This window comes from Eptatretus burgeri, chromosome 16, assembly GCF_056783735.1.
Source record: "Eptatretus burgeri isolate ZD-2024b chromosome 16, Ebu_testis_v1, whole genome shotgun sequence".
NCBI classification, from domain to species: Eukaryota; Metazoa; Chordata; class Myxini; order Myxiniformes; family Myxinidae; genus Eptatretus; species Eptatretus burgeri.
In genome coordinates, this window is record NC_140976.1 from 12,992,846 (window position 1) to 13,014,869 (window position 22,024).

Sequence of the window (22,024 nt, forward strand, 5' to 3'; positions counted from 1 at the left end):
GGGGTTGAATGACTGGGATTGGTAATTTGGCACGTCTCCAGGCTCAGTGCGAGTTCGAGGAAGATATCTGAAGCCGTGTGTCGGAGCGGGAGCTGTGTACCGGTGTGGGATATCCAGCCGGAGCGGTAGCTGTGTACCGGTGTGGGATATCCAGCTGGAGTGGAAGGTGTGTACCGGTGTGGGATATCCATCCGGAGCGGGAGCTGTGTACCGGTGTGGGATATCCAGCCGGAGGAGCTGTGTGCTGGTGTGGGATACCCAGCTGTAGCGGGAGGTGTGTACCAGTGTGGGATACCCAGCTGGAGCGGGAGGTGTATGCCGTTGTGGGATACCCAGCTGGAGCGGGAGGTGTATGCCGTTGTGGGATACCTAGCTGGAGCGGGAGGTGTGTGCCAGTGTGGGATATCCATCCGGAGCGGGAGGTGTGTGCCGGTGTGGGATATCCAGCCAGAGCGGGAGCGTGTACCGGTGTGGGATACCCAGCAGGAGCGGGAGGTGTGTATCGGTGTGGGATACCCAGCCGGAGCGGGAGTTGTGTGCTGGTGTGGGATATCCAGCCAGAGCGGGAGCGTGTACCGGTGTGGGATACCCAGCAGGAGCGGGAGGTGTGTACCGGTGTGGGATACACAGCTGGAGCAGGACATGCTGGCGCACTTGCTGACTCCGTGCCTGCGCCGCGCGTCCGCAGAGTGGGGCCGCTTCGTGGCTGCACACCCCACGTTTTTCGCGGCGGCACCACTACTGCTCGCGGTTCTTTTGGGCGCAGGGCTGAGCCGGAGCAGAGCCGAAGGATCTCCGCAGACACTCTTTGGACCCACGCATGGCCTGGCTCGTCTGGAGGCCGCGCTCGCCCGCAACCTCTTCCCGAGTGAGCGCTCCCGCAGGACACTCTACTCGGAGCTTTACACGGCAGGGCGCTGGGCACGACTCCTGCTGCTTACCAGGACGCCCGAGACCGATGTGCTGAAGCCAGAAGTACGTCGATCCGTGTTGAAGTTGCATTCGCATCTGGTTTCGACCGTCGTGCCAGCAGATCCCCGGGATGTCTCGGCGAACTGCACGTTTCGTGACCTGTGTTCACGTGCTCTGGATAACTCGTGCTCTCGTGACGCGGTCCTGCAGCTCCTGACCGAGCTGGACAGCGGTGGCGAAACCACCGGATCACATCCGCTCACCTTGACCTTTCCCAAAGCACACCTACTCAACGGGCGCTCCGTATTTCTCGGTCACCAGCTGGGCGGTGTGAAGACCGGATCCCGTGGTCGACTTCGCTCAGCTCGCGCCGCACAGTTCACACTGTATATCCGAGCCGGACCCACGCGGCTCTCAGCAAGGTGGGAATCCACATTCCGGCGAACGGTGCGCGCGCTCCAGCGTCAGCATCCTGAACTCGTTTTGTTTCCGCTCACCTGGACGTCTCTGCGCAGAGACCTGGCTGCCGTGCCTCGCATGTCTCGTGCTGCACTCCTGGCCTGTGTCTGCACAGCCTTCGTGCTGGGAGCGGCGCTCGCGTGGGACACGCCGTGCCTGGGCGCGCTGGGCATGCTGAGCGCCGTGCTGGCCATGCTCGCCTCGGCAGGTCTACTGAATCTGGCCGGGTCGACGTTCAACTCGACGTTGCTGCTCGTCCCACTGCTGGTACTCGGTGAGCATCATGCACGTCACGTCCATCAAATGCTGTAAAATGGGGTTCATTAAACTTACAAGGTTAACGTTAAACTACAATTGTTGAATTGGAATGTTTAATTATATGCCTGGTGTTGGCTTAATAGTTAGAGTGGTGGGCTTGGGATCGTCGGGTCCTAAGTTCAAATTCTGCTTCGCTGTTGAATTAATATCAGGTGGGGTTGACTCAGCCTGTCATCCTTCTGAGATTGGCAAAATGAGTACCAGCTTGCTGGTATCCCGTGTCGGAGTGGCGACCCCGTCCAAGATTGTGCCCAATAGCCAAGGAGACTGCTTAGGCAGCACCAACGCTCTGCACAGAGTATGGTCCCAATGGATGGAATGTTTCATTGATGGTGAATAAGTGAGAAAAACAGCTCACGAGGGTATCAAAGATCCGAATCCCTCAGGATTTAGAGGGAAACCTGCTGTTATGGGGTTCCTCTCATGTCTTATAAACATTGAAATTCATTCCATTTGTGTACACTTCCCACAGTACAATCTGCATAAATGTGTAGAGGAGGAAATTTGGTAATTCCAAAAACTTCTTGTGTTCTAAATACAAAGAGAAAAGTCCCCCAAAATATTTAACACGAGCACAAACAGAGGTCAGTGCCTCAACTCCAATAACTGTCACCCCCTCTCCCCCATAAACATAACAGCCACCTCCCATGGACCTTTGTCTCCCGGAAAGGTTAATCAAGGCTCGGCCTTACCCCTTGAACATTCATTCTCTTACTGGAACAGCACTCGGAAGAGCACATACCTCCACCAGGTCGAACAGTTTACGTTTTGTATCCAATTGAGAGGCCGGGTCTGCATCCTGACCTGAACCAAAATCGAATCGGCTTGTTCTTGTCACCTAACCAAATCATCCACCAAGTTTCATCCGAATCCGTCCACAACTTTTTGAGATGTGCTATATATCGTTTTTGGCACTATCTCTCAATGGTGAAGAATCACTCAAAAAATTTGAGTGTCTGCATCAGCATCTTCACCAAAATCAAAACATTTCGTCCTTGTCTCACATCCAACATGCCCACCAAGTTTCATCCGAATCCATACACAACTTTTTGAGATATCCTGCACACACACACAAACAAAAATGAAGAAAGATGTGCAGAGCACGACACTTGTGAAATCCATAAAACAAATTTGACCTCAAAAATAATTGGTGGTTGAATTCAATGACCAAATACGCAACTCCTCTTCAAATTTAAAGTCAAGCGGATGAAAATTGATGATTTTAGAAATAGCACTCAAGTTGTTGACCTTTGGCCTATGTTGACCTCAAAAATAATTATTGGAAGTTGAATTATATGACCTGATATGCAAATCCTCTTCAAATTTAAAGTCAAGCGGATGAAAATTGATGATTTTAGAAATAGCACCCAAGTTGTTGACCTTTGGCCTATGTTGACCTTTTGAACTCAAAATCAGTAGGCTTCTCGCTTATGACCAACTCTACCAGGTGGTGAAGTTTCGTGAAGATCGCTTTAAAATTGTGACTTGTAGGCGGTTGACAGACAAACAAACAGACAGAAAAACACACGTGACCAACTGATATACTTGAAAGATCATTGATTTTTGCAAGTAACAGACAAACAGGGGGTGAAGACAACCTCTGTCCACCTTTGGTGGACGGAGGTAATAATCCTATTAATTTGTAATAATCCTATTAATTTTTATTTCTCACCCAAGGCATCAAAAAGCTATCAAGGCATCATCGAACAAACAGTTTCAAATGGAGCACCTCGCCGCCATCAGATCCTTTTCAATTGCATCAGATGTGGCAATAAATGTGAATTGTTGCTCCCAGCTTGCCGGCTCGATGACAGAAGATGCCATTTGCATTTTTGTCTCCTCCGTTTCTGCACCGTTTACAATCTTGTGCTGGCACGGGCAACTTGCGAGTTACCTTAACTAATAAATGTGGAAGACGAGACCATACCTAGTCTTAAACAACAAATCTCACTGCACTACCAAAATGGTTGCAAAATTCCCCACAGACAAGATTGATGTCTCAAGAATTTTATTTCCCTCGACTGTTCAGTTGTTGTCCAGATACTCCTGGGACAGGGATAGAATGATGCCACCAAAACACAAAACCCAACAGGCCTACCTTAACCACACTTTACACAGTTCCAACTCCCAGACGATATCCCCAGCGGATATCGTCTGCTCTGGACAGTCACCTGAGACCAAATCCCAATTTGAATATCCTCTATCCAATTGCGCTGACAGAGGTGTACGTGTCCAAACGCAACCTTTCATTAACCATCATATTTCAACACATTTGACATTATTGCTCCCCCGGAGAGGCCATAGCATTCTCTTTTACTCTTCGTGTGTTCTCGCAGGCAGCGGAGAGGTCTTAAAATGCAGTGGTGGGGGACCCCATTGTGTGCGCTGCACACGGAGCTCAACCAAAGTTCCACCTCGAGAGAATCCTGGGCCCACCCATCCCTCCCCCACCCCACCCCCAGCACCACAACAGCTTCTTCACTGTGTACTCACTAGAGGGGGTCACCGTTGGTCTTCCTTGCCCTCCACATGGTCACCAAGGGTCTTCGCTGCCCCATGGCTGACCGAAACCAACCCTCCCGACAAATTCCTCATTTCTCAGTGCATGCTGGCATAACCTGGGGCAACGCATGGCAGAGATGCAGACAACCACTTTCTCCCTTAAAGATGACCTCGGCTCGCAAGCATGAACCACACTCCTAAACCAACATCACCCCGCTGCTCTACCATTTTCCACTACACCCGGTGCACAGGTTAAGGTGTTCCTCAACTTTGCCATGGCCTGTATCTCCACCAAAACAAATCAAAAACACAACAGACGTCACAAGACATTTTCATTGGTGACATTTTAACCCTTTTCACTCGGTCCACGTGCTGGACCTCAAGAACACCATTTATAATAATAATAATTACTAGCCGAAACCCCGTCACAGACGGATTCCGTTCATTCAACCACCCTCACCAGCTCACCCACACTCGAGGGACATGGACTGGACAGGGCGTGCTTGCCCCCGCCTACTCATCCCACGCCCCTGCCCCATTCCCACCCGCCTTCAATTTGCTTAGCCTCGCCCAAAAATGTAATTACCCCGGCCCCGCCCCCGCCTCTTCACTCCCCGCCCCCCGTCTCTTGATTCCCCGCCCCCTGTCCACCCCTCACACTCAACCCTGCCTAATTCACCCCAGCACCCGCCCACTCATCCCCCGCCCCATTTCCCCCGTCTCCCGCTTTCAATTTGCTTACCCTCGCCCAAAAATTTGCTTACCTTGCCCCCCGCCTCTTCACTCCCTACCGTCTCTTCATCCCCCGCCCCCGCCTCTACGAAAAGTGTTTATTCTGCTTCAGAGTCGAAGATTGACTATTGCCACTATGTGCGATGCACTCTTACAGGTACGAAGTTTCTTTCAGTCCAGGTCACAGTACTGAGAAAAACGTGACGCGACTGCTAGGAGGAGCACAAAATTGGTCCTTCAGTATTAATATATAGAAGATACAATGTTTCTTGTTACATTTTTTGTGTCAAATTCACATTCTGAGGTAGTCAGTATGTGCAGAAGAGGGTTTTACATTGCAGACGCTATTTTCGAGGTGTGGAATTACACCTCTCAGCGGTGACAGTCTGTCGACGACAGACGTAATGACATCATCGAATGACCGATGGTCATGACGTACTGACGCCTCTCAGCGGTGACGTCACAAGTCGCCATGTAAACGAATGTAAAACGAAAAGTGTTTATTCTGCTTCAGAGTTGAAAGTTGACTATTGCCATTATGTGCGATGCACTCTTACAGGTACGAAGTTTCTTTCAGTCCAGGTCACAGTACCGAGAAAAGCGTGAGGCGGTCACGAGGAGGAGCACAAAATTGGTCCTTCAGTATTAATATATAGAAGATACAATGTTTCTTGTTACATTTTTTGTGTCAAATTCACATTCTGAGGTAGTCAGTATGTGCAGAAGAGGGTTTTACATTGCAGACGCTATTTTCGAGGTGTGGAATTACACCTCTCAGCGGTGACAGTCTGTCGACGACAGACGTAATGACATCATCGAATGACCGATGGTCATGACGTACTGACGCCTCTCAGCGGTGACGTCACAAGTCGCCATGTAAACGAATGTAAAACGAAAAGTGTTTATTCTGCTTCAGAGTTGAAAGTTGACTATTGCCATTATGTGCGATGCACTCTTACAGGTACGAAGTTTCTTTCAGTCCAGGTCACAGTACCGAGAAAAGCGTGAGGCGGTCACGAGGAGGAGCACAAAATTGGTCCTTCAGTATTAATATATGGATTATTATTTATAATATTATTATTATTTTAATATTGCAGAGCACATATAACATTTGATAAAATGTCTCAACACACTTCACATTAATAAAATTAAAATAAAAAAAATTCTGGAATACAAAAATTCAAATACCTGCAAATTATATACTGTTGTGGATTTGGGCGTCGGCTGCGAGCACCACCGTGAGGTGGAGCAGCAGGGTTGACTCTGCCGAACACCCGGAATCTCGATCGTACTGTTCGGAAAACTCCGAGAGTACGGGTCCCTTACAGGACCGTGAATAGTCAATAATTCCACCATGTGGTACAGGGTTATTTGCCAAACTTCAAAATACCTAGAGGCCCAAGTGGCGAGCTACCGAGGATTCACACCCTCGACGGCCCTCGTACGGGACGAGCCGTAACCGTGCTCGACCCGTGCGTAACCCTTAAGCACTTAACAGATTTCACTTAACTAAAGAGCAAGCACTTAACGATTTCTACTTACAGACAGGCCCACAGACACACACACACACACACACACACACACACACACACACACACACACACACACACACACACACACACACACACACACACACACACACACAGATACCCAGAAGGACATGGACCTTCCCGCCTCGTGCGGTTTGGCTGAGACGAGCGAACCAGGCCAGCGTTCGAGATGCGGTCAGAAGAACCAGGCGCCAGCGAGATGCGAGCAGACGAACCAGACGCCAGTCAGAGGCGAGCAGACGAACCAGGCGCCAGCAAGAGTTGAGCAGATGAACCAAGCGCCAGCGAGAGGCGAGCAGACGAACCAGGCGCCAGCGAGAGGCGAGCAGACGAACCAGGAGCCAGCGAGAGGCGAGCAGACGAACCAGGCGCCAGCGAGAGGCGAGCAGACGAACCAGGAGCCAGTGAGAGGTGAGCAGACGAACCAGGCGCCAGCGAGAGGTGAGCAGACTAACCATGCGCGAGCGAGAGGCAAGCAGACGAACCAGGTGCGAGCGAGAGGCGAGCAGACAAACCAGGTGCCAGAGAGAGGTAAGCAGAAGGGGCGCAAATTCTTCTGCCACGCGCTAGTACAGATCTGCCGCAATTATTTGCTCTCCTCGCCTTCGTCGTTCTCCCACGCGATCTGCTCATGCGTGGCCCTCTCTCCAGCGCCGGATTTACTTGGTTGTGGGCCCGAGACGAAACCTTATCAGTGCCCCCCCCCAATATATATATATATATATATATATATATATATATATATATATATATATATATATATATATATATATATATATATATATATATATATATATATATATATATATATATATATATATATATATATATATATATATATATATATATATATATATATATATATATATATATATATATATATATATATATATATATATATATATATATATATATATATATATATATATATATATATATATATATATATATATATATATATATATATGAGCCTGGGCAAAATATATGAGACTGGTGTTGGCGCAGTGGTTAGGGAAGTGGCTTGGGATCCAAAAGGTCCTGAGTTCAAGCCCCGTTGGGCCACTGAATTAATACACCAGGGGGTTGACTCAGCTTGTCATCCTTCCGAGGTTGGCGAAATGAGTACCAGTGTACTGGGCTGGTGTATACCCCGGTTAAAATAGGTGTACCATATCCCTGTGTTGTAAGAGGTGACCAGGGTTGCGTCAGGAAGGGCATCCGGCGTAAAACATGTGCCAAATCACGATGCGGATCATACGGATGATCCGCTGTGGAGACCCCTAACGGGAGCAGCCGCAAGAAGATATTATATATATATATATATATATATATATATATATATATATATATATATATATATATATATATCGTAATATTGTAATGTAAAAAAAGAGAGATTTTGTTTTTGGCCTACAAGCCGACTCCTTATAGACAAGAAAGATTTGCAAGATATAGGGCCTACTAGCCTACTCCTTGGCCGATCAGAGAACCCACAAGTTCCCCAGTTACTGGTGGGCCCAAGGCCAATGGCCTATGTTGCCTATTGGAAAATCCAGCCCCACCTCTCTCATTGGGCGGACCACCTGTTATGGCTCCGCCTTCTTGCAAAGGACCACCCCTCAAACAAGCAGAGCCATATGGTCCTGCGTGGGCTCAGCCCACGTACGTGTTGACACGCACTCGTGCAATGGTGCCGGTGGAGGATGGTGGGAGGAACAGAGGTGAAGAAGGTGTGTTGTTGTAGTTATAAGGGGTGTAAAAATGAAACAAAACCCTGACTATCAAAATAACTCCGCAGCACATGAACATTTAATTACCCATTAAACAAGGGAAAGGGAGCTATCTATCCACATTTACTTATCGAAATAACTGAGCTTTGGGGACTTGAATGTTTGTGTGCACAAGGCTTCCAGATTCGTAACAGTACGTCATATTGACCCTCTGCACTAAGCGAGTGACGTCACAGTGGAAGGTAAGGCTCCGCCATATTGAGTGGCAAAAAAATCATGGCTACCACGCACCACGTGTCACGCGAACTTCTGGGCTATTTCCATGGATTATATGATATTTCTAAGAAGAGGTACTGCGAAAAACTGAAGCCGTGTGGTCTTAGTGAAGATCCTTATATTATTTCAAAGGACAAATGGACAACAGAAAGGAAATTTTGGCCTCAAATCGTTTTCCCTGACATCCATGTTGACCTTGTTGAAACGCCGAGTCCTTACACTCAAGCCAGCCTGAAAGCCTTCAAGAGTATGGACGCTTACTCGTATTATGTCGCCGGGTTTGTTCGTGACATAATCTCGACGAAAGCTGACAAGAACTGTAATATCGTGAGGTAAAGGTAAGTAAGCCTGTTTTCTTTCATTTCACTATTATTGTATTATCGTTGTTGCTTGTTTTGTTCAGCAACCAGCGTCACTTTTTTTTAACCTGACTGCTGCCACAAGTTAATTTCAAGTGAAGCTCTTGTCTAAATGCTGAGTTTGTAGAAAATCTTCGTTCGTCAGTTTCCTTACAGATACATTATATTTTTTCCATGACAAACATCCGGTGTAATACCACGCTGCTGTGGGTATTTACAAGTGCTAGTTTTTTTATGTATTATACATATCGATGTGACTTTCTGTAGTGAAACACCTCAGAACTGTGCGCGTTAGACAGCTGTTAGAAAGGCGATCTCGCCTATCTCATTCTGTCAATAAAACAAGGGATATAATGCATTTTAATGATACAAATCAGACGATATTTTGTAACCACCAGCTATTAAATACCAACTACTGAAATAACGTATCAGAAATTCGTTACATACCGGAGACAAAATGAAGGCCGCACAACCAGTCATGTTCGCCAGGTCGCCATTTTTCTCTTCTCAGAACTGATATCCAAAGATTTCGTCGGTCTACTTCGGCGGGAAAGAGGTAAAACTGCACTCCTTCAGTATATCGCTGAGTACATCCCGGGGCATAACAACTCTAACCCATTTGCAGAAAAAAAATTGCTTGCTTGGAAATAACGGTGTAGTTGAAGTGGAGACTATCGGTTGTTATGGACGCGGTAATACTTTCTTGCCACTCAAAATGGCGGAGCTGCCACAGTCACGTGACCGGTGACGTCATCTGAATAAGGCCTATAGATGAAGATGAGACGTTAACCCGTTCCAAATCCCCGACTCACCTGCATTCTCCGAAAGCAAAGCACGGCAAGTTGTGTCAGTGGAAAAAGGTAAGATTCGTCCATCCATTTTGCCCGTGTCACACCTGGGGATGTTCGTCAAAACCAGGAGCAATTGTTGTTGCCATTCTTCCCACATTCCAGAAAGCCAAAGTTTTTTTTCTTTTCTTTTCTTTTCTTTCTTTTTCTTTTCTTTCTTTCTTTTTCTTTCCGTATACATGCAGTAGTCGTGGCTCGTAGAAAAGCTAATACAGTACACTGAACGGATCAGAAAACAGGAGAAAAACAACAGCAGAGAAGGGGGGGAAACAACAGCAGAGAAGGGGGGAAAACAACAGCAGAGAAAGGGGGGGAACAACAGCAGAGAAGGGGGGGACAACAGCAGAGAAGGGGGGAACAACAGCAGAGAAGGGGGAAAACAACAACAGAGAGGGGGGAAACAACAGCAGAGAAGGGGGCACCAACAGCAGAGAAGGGGGGGGAACAACAGCAGAGAAGAGGGGGAACAATAGCAGAGCCAAAGGCCAAGACAGAGGGAGACAGACAAATAATGGGTGTAGGAAGGACTGAGGGGCAGGAGAAGATGCATGGGGTGGACAAGATGGATACAGAAGGAAACTCCAAGGAGGAAAAACTGGAATATTAGGAGGGATTGGGGGGTGGGAGGCTTGGAAGGTAAAAAGATCATGGTTTTAGATTGCGGATGATTTGAGGTGGTGGTAAACAGCTATCTTGAAGTCCTGGAGGGAAGAATGAGATTGAAGAGAATGTGGAGGTTGATTCAGGCAGGCAGGGAAAAAAAAGAGGAACAAATGAGTGGAGGTAGGCAGTGATCCTGAATTTGGATAGTTTCACCAGAAGATGGTTCATGGTGGACCATGTGAGCCCTGTATAAACCTGAGGGGGTGGGGTAGGGGGGGTTGGGGGCGGGGGAGGACAAAGCACAGAAAGAGCAGAGGGTGCAAGACCAGAAAGGAAGCGGTAGAAAACAGACCACCAACCTGTCTGTGATGGTGAAGTGATACACGCCCATAGACTCAGCTTCATCGTTAAAGATTCCAATAATCTTGAGGGCCTTGGTTTCCACGGCATCAAGCTGAGCTAGATGTGAGGCAGGGGAGCCAGCCCAGAAGGGAGAGCAGTGCTCCATCAAGCTGTGGATGAAAGCCTGAAAGGTGGATTGGAGTTCAGGTGTGCCAAGGAAGAACTTTGTGTGATGGAGGATGCCCAATCAGCAGCTGGCTTTGGAGGCCAACTTAGAAATGCGATTTGCCCAAGAAAGATCACGGCTGATTATCTTTTTTGGGCAAACTGCCTTGTCCCATACTAAAGGCCAATTCATGGTTAGGGACCATCTGTGAAAGGTTATGTGGGTCCATCTGGGCCTTACCCAAATATGGTTTCAATTTAGTACCACAATGTTCCACTCATGCTCCGGTTGGTCATCCGGTGGCACTCACACCCGATACCTGCGGGGACCCGCCTCCATTGAACCGACCAGCATGCCAAGTCATTACATGCTTAGTCCTTCCGGAGCTTGAGGAAGAGGGTACTGGACCATCATCTCAAGCGGCTCGATCCTCAAGCCTTCACTGGTCCTCAGCGGTACTGCCACCAAGACACGGTCCAGCCACACCTTTCCCTCGTGATTCTCCCAGTCAACCATATTTGTAAATTTGGCATCCATATTTTTTGTTCTCCACAAGAAATTTTGCCATCATGACCTCAAGCACCGACACAATGGGTGGAGGAGGTATCTTGGCTAAGTTCCTCCCCACTAGATTGTTTCAATGGCTATGTGTTCACAGTGCCCTCTGTAATCCTCCCACACACACCCAAAAAAAGAAAAAAAATTCAAGGACCAATAACCAACCGCACTCAAAGGCAATTTTTAAAATATTCTCCCTGGAGGAGTAAGATCCCAATTATGCTCATAAAACACCAAATATCATGTGCCCCAACCGCAGCTGGCATGGAGACAGATCATGCTGGAGATAAACTCCAAGAATTACTGTGCTTTCAATTCAATTGCAAAACTCACCTGAGCAGAGAACATGCTTTGTACTTCGACTGAAGTCTCAACCACATTCGTGGGGCAGTTAACAGCAATTTTTGAGAGGAATCGTGCAAATGATGACACAAGCATCAAATTTGGCACATTTGTTCTCCAGGGGATTCTAATCAAATCTGCCTGATTGTCCATTGAAAAATCCAAATTTCGAAAAATTTGAAAAAAAAAAATTTTTTTCAAAAAAGTCAAGATCACGACTCAATGTTGGATGCTGACTGAGATTGGTGAATGTTTCAGAAACATCATCAAATACGTTCCAGGTCTGGCATGCAGTTTTCTTCCCTTTACCACAGAAGGCAGACACGACGTCACATCCAGTGAACGCATGGAAGTATGGGATCCCTCCAGCTTTCTCAGGCCCATTTCTCCACTCATGGTTCGCAGACTTCCTCTCCTGTCGCAGTCAACGTGTGGCCCTAAATGGAGTTCTTTCATCCCCTCTTCCTGTGCAGCCTGGAGTTCCTCAAGGTAGCGTTCTGGGCCCTGTTCTTTTTCTGGTTTTCATCAATGATCTCTCGGACTCTCTGGAAAATCCTCTATTTCTCTTTGCCGACGACTCCACCCTCTGCCGTACCATCTGTCATCCCTCAGACCGGCAAGCAGCAGCTTCTTCACTCACTGCAGATCTGGATAAAATCACAAACTGGTCCAACACGTGGAACATGTCTTTCGATCCAGACAAATCTCACACTCTCACTATGTCTCTTCGAAAGGACCGTTTACAACCCCCCCCCCCCATCCACTTTCTCAACAATCCTCTGGAAGAAGTCTTTTCTTTCAAGCTTCTAGGTCTCACTATCTGCCATGACCTTTCCTGGGAAAGTCACATTTCCAACCTCGCCTCAAAAGCCAGTCACCGACTGGGAATCCTCCGTCATGCTAAGTCCTTCCTCGGCCCTCTTGAGCTCCTGACCACTTACAAAGCTTTTGTCCGTAGCCTGATGGAGTACTGCTCTCCCCTCTGGGCTGGTGCTCCTGCCTCCCACCTTTCTCGGCTTCACGCTGTCGAAACCAGGGCATTTAAGATCATCGGCATCTCCCGCAATGAAGCTGAGTCTTTGGGCCTCTCACTCAATCACCGCAGGTTGGTCGGTGGTCTTTCTGTCTTCTACCAACTCCTCTCCAGCCTTGCCCCCCCTGCTCTCTCTGCGATTTGTCCCCACCACATTTCCACAGGGCGCTCAAGGTCCGCCAACAACCCCCTTCTGGTAAAACTACCAAAATCACGAATCACTGCTCATCTTCACTCTTTCATTCCTCTTTTTCCCGCCTTTGGAATAAACTTCCTCACTCTATTCTTTCCCATTCTTCCCTCCAGGCTTTCAAAACAGCTGTTCACCACCACCTCTTATCTTCCCCCATCCAAATCCTCGATCTTTTCTACCCCCGATAATCCACCCAAGCCCACTTCCTTCATTTCTCCTGCTTTCCTTCCTGAAAGTCCCTGAAATGTCCATCTTCTCTTCGCCATGTTCCCCGTCCCATCCCCATCCCTCTCCCTTCCACAGTTCACCTAATGTGTCTGTTCCCCACTGTTTTGTCCCTTCCACTCCCACCCCTCTTGTCTCATGCCTCCTTGCTGTGAGTTGTGTGTTAGCTCTCATACGAGACTCGACCAAGGTATACAAAAAAAAAAAAAAAAAAGAACAGAAATGCCAAATGTGATGCTTGTATCATAATTTGCACGATTTTTCTACTATCTACTACACTACATTGGTAATCAATCAAATTGAATCCTCCAGGGATACCTAATAAACCGCGATGGTTTGCATGGGAAAGAATGGCGAGGACCAACATGCACGCAAACTTGAATTAAAAGAAATTAATTGAAGAGACAGAACAAATATGAAGTGCTGCATGAAGACAGACAATTAGAAGTAATAAACACTGTGCTTAAAAGAGAAAGTACTTGCAATATACTTGCAACCGCAATGTACTTGCAATAAAAAATAATTGGGATGAAAGCAAATTTATATCGTAAGGAAGATGTTTATGGAAGTGCATGCATGCCCATTAACGTGATAAGCACTGTATGCAATGCCCTCGTTCTGCAGGACATGAAGCGCATGGTGTGTTTTCACTATTGGCTGCCTGGCGCAAGTATGCCGACGCTCCATCAGTACCTGCTCGTCTCTCTGGGACCTATTCCGACACTCTGGCTAGTCACATCATCACAGCTTCTCTGCACCTGGTCGCTCTGGGCGCAGCCACAATTCCACTGTCCAACACGCAGGCCCTGCTTCACTTCTGCTACGTTACCTGCGTCACCCTCTGCTTTGGAGACATTTACCTCCTTACATTTTATGGCGCATGCCTGGCACTCGCGGGATATTACGAGCACGAGCCGTGCCTGGCCAAGGAAACTACCGGGTCTCCATCCCACCAACCAGAAGAGGAAAATCCCTTGCTTACTCGGTGCACGGTTTGCTCAAACTGCAACCATCAGACAACTTCTTTATCTCGACACCATTTTCTAGCAGAGTATGGTGAGCAGTATGGGCGCTGGGTGACCGGCACCTACGTGAAACCATTTGTAGTTCTTCTATATCTCGTGTATGCTTGCTTTTCCTTCATGGGCTGGCTCCAGCTGAAGGAGAGTGCAGAGCCGGCAGAACTCGTGGCACGAGACTCGGCAACAACCCGGTATCGCAAAGCTCACGACCGCTACTTCAGCAGCTACAGTCCCGTCATTGGCTTCTACATATATGAACCTACCGAATACTGGAACTACAGTGTTCAACAGGACCTCCAAAGGATCACACACGGCTTCGTCACAGTCTCGTGGTTTGACGAATTTATCCAATTTCTTATCCAAAGGAATGGAAGTGCAGCTTTATCTCAAGAGAACTTTGTGGATGCTTTGCAGAACTCTTTCCTTCCAAGGCCTGAATTTGCACGGTACAGCGACGACATCATGATATCACAGGCTTCATCAGACCAAAGTGCTGAGATCATGGCTTCACGCTTGTACATAGTGGCTAAGACGACAGAAAACACAGTCGAAAAGATGGGAGACCTATTACAAAAGCTGCGTCAGCTTTCACTCGTTTCACCCATACGCTTTCTCATCTTCAACCCTGGCTTCCTGTTTATTGAACACTTTGCACTGAATGTTGCAGCCCCTGCACATGCTGCGGCACTTGCTGTTCTTGCTTCACTGATAATCACTGCTCCACTCACCACCGGTGGGTTGCTCGGACACACCTGGCTGCTCCTTTGTGGTGCCTCCACACACTTGGGTCTGCTTGGGTTGCCCGCACTCTGGGGAGAACTATTCAATCCAATGTCTGTGTTGTGCACTACTGGAGCACTCGCTTTCACGGTACAGCATGCCGAGCCTCTCGTATTCACATTCGCAGTAACAAGCAGGCCACGTGGACGGGCACGCCGTGTGTGCTGTGCACTTGAGGGACAAGTAATGCCAATGACACAGAGTTTACTGTGCACTTTTGGCACTGCACTCCCACTTCTGGCTTCGTCGACCGGACTAGTCTTCACGGCTGGCCGCTGGGCTGCATTGCAGTCGGTGCTGGTTTTGCTCCACTGTCTTGCCTTTTTGCCCGTGGCACTCACCATCTGCCCACCTGCACGGAATGGATCGCAGGAAAAGACGAGGAAACGCAACAAAAACAAGGAAGTAAAGGAGACTGAACATGGGGTCGAAAGGGGATCTATCGAGAGTGAGATGAAGAGACAAACGGGTGATCCTGAACAGCCAAGAGAGCTCGAAATAGCTCTCCAGGAACGAAATGCACAACCAGGAACCAGCGAAGAAGAAGGCACTGTGGTCAACAGTGCTGAGGGCCCCCAGACTGTGTGTTTGTAGCAAAACACAGAACAAAATTGGTGATCTTCCAAGTGCTGGTTTCTGCCTTTGGAGAGACAAGCATTTAGATCAAATTGGTGCTGGAGGCATGTGGTGACAACTTGCCATTTGCTCGGACTTTTCACGTGGTAAGTCCAAGGAGCTCCAGTGCAAGAGCAGAAACCTGGTGTTTGCGCAACATCTCATGTGCAGGGCCTTCACCAGACAGAACCCACCTTTCTCTGGTTCGATTGCATTTGTTGCTTCCAATACTGAATGCTCGCTCAGCCACCAGGCCAATAATAATTTATGATAAAATAAAACACAAAATAGTATTTTATGATATGTATGTGAATATAAAATTAGCTCAGGAATGTTGGCAACATTCTGTTCCTATCCCTTTAGAGGAAATTATCTTGATAGGGGGCCTTGTTACAATGCTGCATGTCCAAGGCACAACCATAGTCCTGTATTTATCAAATAGTTCCCTTCATTCTGTCGGGTTGTGTTGGAGCTTCAGCCCCAACAGCACAAGGCCCAGGTTCCACCACAAGAAACAAAAATCAAATCAATTGTTCTCACCTTAAAGGAAAGAATGCATTGGTGACACTCAGGACAACTTGACGCTCCAAACCCAACAGGTACCTCATGCAAACACCCCCAAACGGTTCAATCTCAGGGTCCTTGCCCCAGCCGATAACGAGTTGGTGGGAGTTTGTGTTCGAGCTCCCAAGGCCTTAATGCATGGTAACCGCTTCTCAAGTTCTTCGGCTGCATCAACTACTTTACCAGCACAATTTGAGGGCCCAAAACAACAAGGTTTGCAGATTGGCAAATGTTGTGTCAGGTGGTCAATCGATTGCCTGTGGCCTTCCGATTTGAATCTTATTGGAGAAAAGGAAAAAAAAAAAAAAGCAACAAGTGAGAATCGTTTGCTTCACTCCAATGCTGTAAACAGTACTTTGTAACTCAAGTGATTAATGCGTACCAAAGCCATAATCTTAACAAAGTCACCCACGGGTTTGACACGCTATACATTGTGCAAATGAAACTCAGCCCAGGACTGCTGTACAATGAACCAAAACAAAAGACATCGTCCAACATGTCAAAATGTTTTATTCTTTCCTATTCGGTCATTGTGAGGTTGCGGGAATGAATCGCACTCAATCGTGGGAAGAGGAAGATGTACGAGTTTTGGCTTCAAAGATAAATTGTAAAAACTTGCCATTTTAACACTTTTAAGCGCAGCTGAAATCAAAACAAACGTAAAAATAAGTTCAACTAGAGAGTTCATAGAACACCTTACCACGCACAGTCTTGAGAAACAGGGACATGGACGGGGTCAACAAGCGGAAAATTTCATTGGTCGTGATGATGCAAAATGTCGTAATATTTTGTCCAAGTACTGCGAAACGGAAGGGTTTTGAAAGTGTCAAAAAGGAGATTTGTGTGCTGCAGTGTTCAGTGCCGTATACAATTCAATTGAAAAAAGAAGACTTTAAAGGTTGTAAAAAAATTAAAAATAATCCCCCCATAAGTTTACCGCAGTTGATGCAGCGTCTTTTACCCCACCTTATTTGACACGTCCCGTTCATTCTTCATGCCTGTTGTTTGTGTCCTTTATGACGTCCTTAAAAACTAAGTTTCCTGTTTGGAATGATTTTAAATTTTGTTTGACTACCAGACACAAACGTTTGCCTTGATCCCAAGAACAGGTGAGCCGTATTCACTTATATTTGCAGAACATACGATTTGAATGCTTTCAAGCCCAACAAATCTAAAAGTGGATTCAACCAAGACCACCAAGTTGGTTGAAGTCAAAAAGTCGACTCGCTCCTCCCTCTGCCACTTACGAACAAACGTGGAAGGCGGCGGAGGTAATTGTTAACGAGTTTGTGTTCAACTATTCATTGGGATCAAAAACCCAGCCACTGGTGCAGACAAGGTAGTTGATATCAGCGCCGGTCCCAAGACCGGATAAATGGGGAGGCATTTTGGCGACCCCCAATTAAAAAAAAAAACGTGAGAAGTTGAAGGAAAAAAAAGAAGATTCATTCGGATCAAAAGAAAAAGAAAATCATTAATTAATTCCAGGTTTGTCATTTTTTAAAACCCAAAACACTTTTTCTGCCACTCACAATTCCTTGGTGCACTTCTTCACTCAATTATTCAGTTGCACAAGTTTCACAACACTTCAGCTCAACAATTTGTAAAAATGCTTAGAAAACTTGAAGAGCAACGAGTGGAATAACTTCTCAATAAGGTAGGACGACGACAGAAATCTCAAATGGGACAAAACCACTCCAGCAGAATATTGTTTTTGTCAAAATGTTTGGTTCAAATTGCTCATGAAAAGATAAACCTGCCAAGGTCTTTTTATTTGACCGTTGTCCATCAAGGTGGTATAACGGACAGTTATAGCCTGGTGTTGGCTTGGTGGTTAGGGTGGTGGCTTGGGATCCTAGGGTCCTGAGTTCAAGCCCCGTTGGCCGCTGAGTTAATATACACCAGGAGGTTGACTCAGCCTGTCATCCTTCCGAGGTCGGTAAAATGAGCACCAGTGTACTGGTAAGGGGGACACTGCATCAGCGGCATAGCCATGTCCCAACCAATGATGCAACAAGCAGCCACAGGCTGCACTTTATAGATAGAATGGACAGTACTGCATTAGGAACCTGAACTATAATGCATGCTCAGTCATCAATGGAACATCGACTTTACGATTGCGACAAGTCTGGTGAACGTGGCCTTGATGGGCCCAATTTTTATGCAGGGGTAGCACAGCATGATCCATGAGCAATTTCTTCTTACTCATGCCCTAGTAATATTGGTATACATTGTAAGAACTCCAGTGGTGGCTCAATTTGACAAAATTGTTACGTGCATGTTTAGGTGTGTGTGACCCTCCGACTCCAAAAACACACTATGTGTGTGTGTGTGTGTATATAAAGGCAAAAATGCCCCATTTTCGTGCTGCTTTGAGAATATAGTGTGAGGACAGATAATATGAATGCCATATGGACATCAGATGAGCCAGAATTCCCCTATACCTACCAACACTTACCTCCTTGTTTGTACCTATAATTTCCTACTATATCCTGACCGCTCGAGATCCACGCCAATGTGTGCACCAAAGACCCTCGGCTCAGAATGCAGCAGGGGGTTTATCTGCGAAACACATAGACATACATTGTGCCGCAGAGTGCAAAATTCCTCGGTTCCACAGCTACACAAGTCATTCCGCGAGTGGATGTGGTCAAGCTCTCCCAGTCAGTCAGTCAGTTGGGAATTAGTGGAGTTGCATCAATCATATTCAGAAAGTCTAGTCCCATTCACTTGGTGATCAACGGTAAGAGAATGAGCACCACGACTCTGCAATTCATGCCAGCTATGCCATGCCGGACAACCACGCACCACTGATTTCCATCTCTGCTGCTGCACGGGTACATGAGCCATGAGGAACATCACCATCTTCTTTACCCCCACCCCCCCCATTAACTACGAGTTAATTTAGTCACCCTGGCTTGAAGGTTTATTGTTCTCGAGTTTTCACCAACCGTACCACATCTGGTGTTGTACAGAACTCACAGCATTAGAGGATTTTGTCATAAAGTATATGTTCCATTTTATCCCATTGGGTTGCCAGAGCAGTCTGTGCCCACATCATATTTGTTTAGAGTAATTTATCAAATAGAACTGCCTTTTGAGTGTTGCTTGCATTATTCTTGCCATCATTAAACTGTTAATTGTCAGTGTGGAGACGACTTTTCTTGGAGCAAAAGTTATAGCCCTGATTTTTGTGCGAGGACCATATTCTGGCACAATATGGCTTCAATTCGTCCAATTGCCGTTCAGCTGTTCCTGGTGCAAGCCCGAAAAGTGACACAATTGTGACCCCTGTGCACACAGTAGTAAGTTATTGATCAGGTACTCGTAAATAAAATTTTAGAAAAACCTACAAGGTTAATTTTTTTTGCACATCGCTCCTTCCCAGTGCCATATCCAGACGATGCATGGTCATCGCCGGACACCGATGGAAGGGACTCAGTTTTCACTCCGTATGCTTGTTGGGCCAGGCGGTATCTCAGCCATCCTTTGGGCTCGGTAGTTGAAATTTGGGGACAAAAAAGTGAAGATGTGCTTTGGCACAAACGGTATTTTTTATTAAATCACTTAATTATCATCCATTTGTTAATTATTATCAAGGACCAGATGGTGGAAGCTGAAGGAGGAAGACTGAGACAGCTGTTGGATGGTGGTAAAGAGGTGTGGGACGACTGGGCAACTACTGCAGAAGTGGTGACGGAGATAGTAATGAAGGTACTTGGTGTGACATCTGGACAAAGGAAGGAAGATAAGGAGACTTGGTGGTAGAACGAGGAAGTACAGGAAAGTATAAGGAAGAAGTAGTGGGTGAAAAGGAATTGGGATAGCCAGAGATGAAGAAAGTAGACAGGAGTACAAGGAGTGGCGGCACAAGGCGAAGAGAGAGGTGGCGAAGGCAAAGGAAAAGGCTTATGGTGAGTTGTATGAGAAGTTGGATACAAATGAAGGGGAAAAGGATTTGTACCGAGTGGCAAGACAGAGGGACCGAGCTGGGAAGGATGTGCTGCAGGTTCGGGTGATAAAGGACGCAAATGGAAATGTGCTGACGAGCGAGGAGAGTGTGTTGAGAAGGTGGATGGAGTACTTTGAGGAGCTGATGAATGAAGAAAATGAGAGAGAGAGAACATTGGAAGAGGTGGAGATAGTGAATCAGGAAGTGCGGTGGATTAGTAAGGATGAAGTGAGGACTGCTATGAAGAGTGGAAAGGCGGTTGGGCCCAGATGGTATACCAGTGGAGGCATGGAAGTGCTTAGGAGAGATGGCTGTGGGGTTTTTAACCAGATTGTTTAATAAAATCTTGGAAAGTGAGAGTATTCCGGAGTGGAGATCAAGTGTACTGGTACCGATTTTTAAGAACAAGGGTGATGTGCAGAGCTGTGGTAATTACAGAGGGATAAAGTTGTTAAGCCACACCATGAAGTTGTGGGAAAGAGTAGTGAAAGTTAGGTTGAGAGGAGAGGTGATGATTTGTGAAGAGCAATATGGGTTTATGCCAGGAAAGAGCAGCAGTGATGCGATGTTTGCTTTGAGAATGTTGATGGAGAAGTATAGGGAAGGCCAGAAGGAGTTACTATACATTGTGTGTTTGTGGATTTAGAGAAAGCTTATGATAGGGTGCCAAGAGAGGAGTTGTGGCATTGTATGAGGAAGTCGGGAGTGGTGGAGAAGTATGTGAGGATCGTGCAGGATATGTACGAGGATAGTGTGACAGTGGTGAGGTGTGCGGAAGGAATGACGGACCGGTTTAAGGTAAAAGTGGGATTGCATCAAGGATCATCTCTGAGCCCTTTCCTGTTTGCAATGGTGATGGACAGGTTGACGGACGAGATCAGACAGGAGTCTCCATGGACTATGATGTTCGCGGATGACATATCGTGATCTGTAGTGAGAGTAGGGAGCAGGCTGAGGTGAGCCTCGAGAGGTGGAGGTACGCACTGGAGAGAAGGGGAATGAAAGTCAGTAGAAGTAAGATGGAGTACATGTGCGTAAATAAGAGGGAGGGTGGCGGAATGGTGCGGTTGCAAGGAGTTGAGTTGGTGAAGGTGGATGGGTTTAAATACTTGGGATCAACTGTCCAAAGTAACGGAGAGTGTGATAGATAAGTGAAGAAGAGAGTGCAGGCAGGATGGAGTGGGTGGAGAATAGTTTCAGGAGCGATTTGTCATAGAAGGGTATCTGCAAGAGTGAAAGGGAAAGGATACAAGACTGTAGCGAGACCAGTTATGTTGTATGGTTTGGAGGCGGTGACGCTGAAAAAAAAGACAGGAAGCGGAGCTGGAGGTGGCAGAGTTAAAGATGCTGTGATTCTCGTTGGGAGTGACGAGGATGGATAGGATAAGAAATGAGTATATTAGAGGGACAGCGCAGGTAGGACGGTTTGGAGATAAAGTGAGAGGCGAGATTGAGATGGTTTGGACATGTGCACAGGAGGGATGCAGGGTATATCGGGAGAAGGATGCTGAGGATGGAGCCACCAGGTAGGAAGAGAAGAGGAAGGCCAGAGGAGGTTTATGGATGTGGTGAGGGCAGACATGCGGGTGGTTGGTGTGACAATGGAAGATGTGGAGGATAGAGCGAAAGGGAGACGGATGATCCGCTGTGGCGACCCCTAACAGGAGCAGCGAAAAGAAGAAGAATAATAATTACTTACTTATTCTATTTCTCATCCTGGCAATATCTCATACCCCCTTTAAGCTCGGAAGCTGATATTTGGACATGACAGTGACCTAGTGATTTGGCTTGAAAGAATATTTTTGATTTATCACTCGTACATATTTATCTCAGAAGTCCACCGCTCCCTCCCAATTCCATCTCCACGTGCTGCACAGGGGATTTGGCGCCCCGGCAATGTCAGGTGCTGGATGATTTATTTATTTATTTGGAATGGGGGCAGT

The 22,024-nt window shown here is 46.9% G+C and overlaps 1 protein-coding gene across 1 annotated transcript; it reads left to right on the forward strand.

The window, feature by feature from the left end:
* On the forward strand, positions 1–19,275 carry LOC147010542 (patched domain-containing protein 1-like). The gene is made up of 2 exons (XM_085858710.1): positions 1–1,645; positions 13,773–19,275. The coding sequence occupies exons 1-2, from the start codon at positions 316–318 to the stop codon at positions 15,542–15,544; spliced, it is 3,102 nt and encodes a 1,033-aa protein (XP_085714836.1). The 5' UTR covers positions 1–315; the 3' UTR covers positions 15,545–19,275.
* Positions 19,276–22,024: the final 2,749 nt, after the last annotated feature.